The sequence below is a fragment of the Genypterus blacodes genome, unplaced genomic scaffold (genome assembly GCF_046128005.1).
Source record: "Genypterus blacodes isolate CSIRO-AG114 ecotype Tasmania unplaced genomic scaffold, CSIRO-AGI_Gbla_v1 ptg000214l_1, whole genome shotgun sequence".
NCBI classification, from domain to species: Eukaryota; Metazoa; Chordata; class Actinopteri; order Ophidiiformes; family Ophidiidae; genus Genypterus; species Genypterus blacodes.
The window spans coordinates 2,460,529-2,467,040 of NW_027467013.1; the positions used below are offsets into that span (position 1 = coordinate 2,460,529).

A 6,512-nucleotide genomic window follows, 5' to 3' on the forward strand; every position below is an offset into this window, starting at 1 on the left:
AGTCTTTATGTTTTGAGAATAAAGGCTGCCAGGCTCTGTATGAAAATGTAGAGACTACATATACTTTAGTTTTGCTTCTCAAATAATGAAATAATTACCATGACACCATTATAGTGTTTTAAAATTAAAATATTAGGACTATGGAAGGATTGTGCTGGAGCTGTTTGCTTCAAACACTAACACTACTGTGCTTCTACTGTGTGAATTACAATTGTCTCGTAGTTCGTTCTTTTGACTGGAGAGGGAGACATTGTGCTTTGCAGCCTGTATCCTGCAGCCTGCCGGAATTATTACACGAAGAAGAAGCGTAAGCGGAAGTGATTTTTGTACTGTTAGATGTTTATTTTCTGCTGCAGTGACTCCAGGAATCAACCTAACACCTTTATCGTGCTTTAACTGGAGGCTAACTAATGTTAGGTAAGAGGCGGGCATGTTTTAGTAATAACTTATCTAATAACAACGATATGCATGTAAGGGCGGACGTTGTTAAACAAGCCAGAGCGCCAGTTATTAAGAATACGAAGCTAATTAGCCGGTAGCTCACTAGCTAGCGGCAACATTAACATTATCTGTTGCTATTGGAAGCATTCAATTTCTTGTAAGTCTAAATGAATACTCGATCGCTGCTTTGTTAACATTAGCTTTTTACCAAATGCTTGACACAGTAAACATCCTGCTTATCCCCAGGAGATCTAGTTAGTAGTTAACCAACGTGTTAGCTTTCATGGCTAGCTAACACGTTGTCGTAGGTAGAACGAAAGTTTGGTTTCGTGCAGTTGCCGCGGGTTTAGAACCATTCAAGCCCCCCGAGGCCTTTAGACAACTTTAAGGTTGGTTTCAATCGTGCTTGCAGCTGTAACTTTGTTAGGTTTGTTTTTGTATGCTTGGGACATTCGTGTAAATAGAAGTCTTTGTTCTTCCCCTGATTCTGTCTCTTCTGTCTCCCTGCAGCTTCCCCATCTGTCTGGAATGATGACCACCATAGTCCACGACGTCACAGAGGCCGTGTGCCTCTCTGCCGAGCACAACCTGTACCTCAAGCCCATCGCCAAAATGACGGTGAGCGTGGCGCTGCCTCAGCTGAAGCTGCCCGGCAAGAGCATCTCCAACTGGGAGGTGATGGAGCGAGTGAAGGCCATGGTGGCTCCAGAGCAGTTTTCAGCCCTGCGGATCTCCAAGAGCACCATGGACTTCATCCGATTTGAGGGCGAGGTGGAAAACAAGGCGGTGGTCAAGAGCCTGCTGAGCCGTCTGGACGGGAAGAGCATCAAACTGAGCGGCTTCACCGACGTCCTGAAGGTAAGGAGGTGACATGAAACAGAGATGTTGCTGTCATGACTCTGACACTGTTGTTTGAGCGTGACGCTGACTCGGACCTTCTCTGCTGTTTGTTCCTCAGGTTCGCGCGGTGGAGAACAAGATGGACTTCCCCACGCGCCACGACTGGGACTCCTTCTTCCGGGACGCCAAGGACATGAACGAGACTCTGCACGGCGAGCGGCCCGACACGATCCACCTAGAGGGGCTCCCCTGCCGCTGGTTCAGCCTGAAGGACAGCCAGTTCCCCGACCGGCCCACTGAAGACGTTCTCGCCATCGTGTTCCAGTGCTTTGGCAAGGTGCTCTCATCCCCCCGCCCCCTTTTTCTCTTTATTAAGTCGAGAATTCTGACAAAATTTGCTGATCCTGTGATGTAATGAGGGAGAGTGATTGACACCTGGGTTTAACTGATGCACAACCTCTTTATTTGTCTACAAGAACTTTCCTTAACCCGTCCTCTGTATGTGGAGCAGTGGGCAGCCTCAGTAGGTTGCCAGGGGCCCAACTCCCCATCTAGTGCCTTGCTCACAGGCCATGGCAGGAGTTATTCACTGAATTTTCACATCTCAACCCTCCTCCTAACTCTCTGCTCCCTCTCTCTCTCTCTCTCTCTCTGCTGCAGGTGAGAAACACCGACATCCCCATGCTGGACCCGTACAGGGAGGAGATGCTGGACAAGAACTTCAGCACCTTCAGCTTCGGCGGCCACCTGAACTTCGAGGCGTACGTCCAGTACCAAGAGTACGGCGGCTTCACCAAGGCCATGGACACGCTGAGGGGCATGAAGCTCATGCTGAAGGGCGACGACGGCAAAGCTGTGGCCTGTAACATCAAGGTACCAGGGGAGCTGTTTCCTGTTTCACACCTGCCTTCCTCTCCCTCTCCTTTCTTCCCAATCTTCCTCTCCCTTATGAGAGCTCTGTTCTGTGTTAGTTAGTGAGCACAGAGCAGCTGGAAAGGTTTAGGAACAAAGATGGCCTTCACAGCAGCTTTAGGACCTTTTAGTGGAATGAGCGTCGGTGCTGCTTCATCATTCCCGGCTGATGAGGGGAGGAGGGAGCCCCTTAATCCACACAGCAAAGCCTCGCCGTGAAATCTAATTGAGGTGCGGGCGGAGCTAAAGAGGCTCTGGGTAATACGGCCAGGCACAAAAAGAGACGAGTCAGGCCGTTTGTTTAATTACGGCGATACACAAATGGAGAACGTGATGTAATCTGAGCCAAACCACCGAGGTCATCAGAGCCAGCCAGGGATCGCTGTGTAACTCACTGGGTTCCTCTTAGACGTTAGATTCAGTTTATTAAAACACACAGAGGCTTCAGGAAGTAAAACAAACCTCTGCTAAACTATCCACCAAAATCCAAAAGGTTTAAAAATGAGGTTACGTATTAGCAATGTCTAAAGAGTAAAGAGTTTACTGTCCATAAAGTCGGTCATCAGATCTTATTAACATCATATTATTTCTTCTTGTGTGTTTCCTCCAGGTGACCTTTGACACCAGCAAGCACCTCAGTGAGATCTCTCTGAAGAAGCGGAGCCTGGAGAGGCTGAAGCTGCAGGAGCTGGAGCGACAGAGGGAGGAGCAGAAACGGAGAGAGAAGGAAGAGGAAGAGCGGCGCAAACAGGAGGAGAGGTATGAGGAAGAGGAAGCTAGAACCTTCGTCAAAACTCTGCACATGAATCTCACTTCATCTCAGCGGAGACAAAGTGGTTACCAAGGGTTAAAATGCTCACAGAGGCCAAATTCCTTTTTTGCAGGAGGCAGAAGGAGCAGGAAGAGGAGGAGAAGGAGAGGAAGAAAGAGGAGAGGATTCGGAAGCGAGACCAGAAGCTGCGGGAGAGGGAGGAGAAGAAGAACATGAAGAAGGCCAAGCGACGTCAGGAGGAGGAGCAGAAGAAGCTGCAGATGAAGATCGCCATGGAGGAGAGGAGGCTGCTGCTGACACAGCGGAACCTGGAGTCCATACGGCTCATCGCTGAGCTCCTGGCCCGAGTCAAGGTGCAGCAAAGACACACAGAGGCATAACACACCCCAGACCTGAGCTTCAGTGTGTTTACTTGTCTGCCCACACACTTTGTTTCATCTTCTCTATGTTCTGTTGTCTTTGTCCCCAGGCCCAGAAGCAGCAGCAGCTGGAGAAGGAGAGAGCAGAGAGCGAGGAAAAGGAGAGGCAGGAGCAGGTGCGACAGAAGGAGGAGCTGGCTCGGCTTCAGCAGCTGGAGAACCGTCGACGGAAACAGGAAGAGGAGCTGCGGAAGGTGGAGGTGGAGAAGGACCGGGCGATGGAGCTCCAGCGCAGAGAGAAGGAACTGAGAGAGAAACTGCTGGGCAACCTGCTGAAAAAGAACAGCGGGAGAAGCGGCAAAGCTTCCGGCGCTCAGGAGCAGGCCAGCGTCACGGGCGGACAGGTCTCTGATCAGGGCAGCAATGATGTCATGTTGGCCGTCCTGGGCCGCGTGGACAGAGTGAAGGAGGGCGAGGGCAAAGAGAGGCAGGCGTCCAAATCGAGCTTGTACCCGCAGGGTTCAGGGAAAGACCGGCCGGTGGACGAGAGGAGGAGAGGAGTGGAGGGCAGGAAGAAGGACAGAGAGCAGAGGAGGGGAGACACAGTGAAGGAGAGGAGCAAGAGTAACAGCAGGCGCAGCAGAGAGCGAGCCAGGGGCCGAGACTCGCACAGGGAGAGGAGCTCCTACAGCCGGGACACGAGGAGGCGCTCCCACAGCTACAACCGCAGGAACAGCAGCGCCAGCCACCGCCGAAGGAGCGCCAGCGGCCACAGGAGGAGCGGCAGCCGGCACGACAGCGGGAGGGGGAGACACAGCCGCCACACGAGCAGCTCCAGCAGAGACAGGAGCAGGAGCAGCAGCGGGAGGAGCTACAGCAGGAGGCGAAGCCGCAGGCGGAGTCATCGCAGGTCCAGCAGGTCCAGCTCCAGGAGCAGCGACAGAAGCAGAGACAGGAGGAGTCGCAGGCACAGGAGGTCCAGCAGGAGCAGGAGTCACTCCAGGCAACGCTAAACTCAACATCAGTTCACACACATCCACCCTTTGAACCCAGGACCTTCAGAGGCCTGTGGAGAAGCTTCAGTGTTAATATGTTTGACCGTTGTCATTTAAAAAAAATCAAAAAAACACATTTTCTTGTCGTATTTTAAACAAAGAGCAGAACATCATCTGGTGTCGCTCATTCAAACACTGAATTTTATGAGTTCACCAAAACATTTCATTCACCATTGTTTGACTTTGCTGTTTTTTTTTTAAAGCTTATAATATTCAGTGTGTGGACCACAACCTTGTGTCTTGAGTGTGTTGATTTTGTCGCGTACAGAAGAATCCTCGCAAACAGCTTTCTGATTGTAAACTCTTCATCCACACCAATAGCCTGACATTGACTGATGTAATCCTCACACAGGGTCAGATGTACAGAACCTTTTGAGACGGTTTGGGATGCAAATTCTACGCATTCTGCTCTAGAAAAACAGGTGTGTGTGTGTGTTATGGAGCAAATGGGCTCACGGGCCTGAAGCACAGTCTGCATGTCGGTTCTGTGAGTCTATGCAAAGTGTGCTTCTCTCCTTGATGCGTTTAAGGGAGGCCGGCCTGTAATGACCTGTAACCTGAGCACATGGATGCTCTCATCATGTAAGTACATCTGACCCTCACTGTTGCTGAGCTCTCTCCTAAAGGTGCTTTAAGGATCACAGCGGGGGAAATATTAATGAATGAATGAATGCTGCTCCTTCAGAAATGTGAACGTTACGCTATGCGACTTGTACCTGAGGTGAATATTGTTTGAAGTATTGCTGTGTTGTGCGTCGAAGCTGCTGAGACAAAAGGCCAATCGGCTGAACTGTAGAGCGACAGACTTTACAGAGCCGAGGCTAAAGACCACTCTGCAGCTTCCTTTGGTCCCTTACTTTATTTCAAGATGGATTCCTCTCAGTTCTTTAAACCTCATTTGGAAAGAAAAAAAACCCTTTTCCTTGCTTTAATCTATTCAGGGTTATCAGAGTAAACAAAAGCAGAGCAGAGCAGATTTCCCTCTCCTGTGAGGATCCAAAGACGTTCCCAGACCAGATGGGATACATAATCCCTCCCTCCTTCCTGCCCCGCGTACCTCGGAGCGTCTCTCTCGGGAGGCGTCTCCGAGAAGCATCCTGATTAGATGCTCAACTGGCTCCTTTCAATGCACAGGAGCAACGGTTCTCCTCGGTTCTCCTCATCCCGTCCCTGAGGGTGAGTCCTGACACGCTGCGGAGCAAACTCCCATCACTCCATCTCACTCTTTACACCACCCAGAGCTCACCACCAAAGGGTTTGAACACAGACTGAACGCTGCATTGACAGCTTTGCCATCAGGCTCAGCTCGATCCTCTCGACATAAATTCATCTAATAGTAGTTAAGTGAAAATTTCAAGCAACTTCTGCATCCGCACACAGACGCTGCTTTGATTTGCTCGTAAGTGTTTGGGGAAATCATTGTCGCCCTCGCCTCTCTGTTCAAATTGTGTCTTGTGTTTGTTAGAGCAGAGCCTGTTTGCTCTCTTGGAGCATGTCCTGCACACACACAGGGGGAGATTTAATTGTTTAGAATAAAAAAAAATGTCAAAACAGACTTCTTAAATATTTGTGTTTATTTTTGCTGTTGTAGTTGGCATGGTTACCACAAGGATTCATAAAGCTTTGGAAGTTTTCAAATTCATTTGTTTTCATTCTGATCTCCCATTAAAATCCCATTGAAGCTTATCTGGAGTTATATAAATGAGATGATGTCACCATTGGAAAATATACAGCACTTAGGGGCAATAGAAATGAGATGACATCAGCCTTAGAAAACAGATTACACCTTTGTTATTCTAGTGGAGAAACACACAGAATTCCCGGCGTGAGTATTCGTAAGGTGATGTCAGTGTTGGAAAATCCCACGAGAGAAAATACAACAATTACAGAGATGCACACACACACACACACACACACACACACACACACACACACACACACACACACACACACACACACTCCTTAAATAAACAGAAGTTAGAAGTGATGCATACAGAGGTGTCATACAGTGTTCAGATGTGTTTGATGTCATTTCCATACATTAGCTTTGACTCTTCTTCATGATGACCTTTCAACACCTGAAACTATAAAAACACATAGCAAAGCTGCTTCTTCTTCTTCCACAGGTGTAAA

General features: G+C 49.1%; 1 protein-coding gene across 1 annotated transcript; it reads left to right on the plus strand.

The window, feature by feature from the left end:
- The first annotated feature begins 302 nt into the window (after positions 1-302).
- On the plus strand, positions 303-6,004 carry akap17a (A kinase (PRKA) anchor protein 17A). The gene is made up of 7 exons (XM_076170047.1): positions 303-417; positions 952-1,299; positions 1,400-1,618; positions 1,942-2,154; positions 2,804-2,952; positions 3,078-3,318; positions 3,435-6,004. The coding sequence occupies exons 2-7, from the start codon at positions 970-972 to the stop codon at positions 4,335-4,337; spliced, it is 2,055 nt and encodes a 684-aa protein (XP_076026162.1). The 5' UTR covers positions 303-417; positions 952-969; the 3' UTR covers positions 4,338-6,004.
- The last annotated feature ends 508 nt before the right edge of the window (positions 6,005-6,512 follow it).

What these genes read in the sequence shown, in the direction of transcription:
- akap17a (XM_076170047.1), top strand. Translation starts at nt 970, where the DNA reads ATGATGACCACCATAGTCCACGACGTCACAGAGGCCGTGTGCCTCTCT. An exon ending in GCTTCACCGACGTCCTGAAG is followed by an intron (nt 1,300 to 1,399) that starts GTAAGGAGGTGA and finishes TTTGTTCCTCAG; the next exon opens with GTTCGCGCGGTGGAGAACAA. An exon ending in AGCTCCTGGCCCGAGTCAAG is followed by an intron (nt 3,319 to 3,434) that starts GTGCAGCAAAGA and finishes CTTTGTCCCCAG; the next exon opens with GCCCAGAAGCAGCAGCAGCT.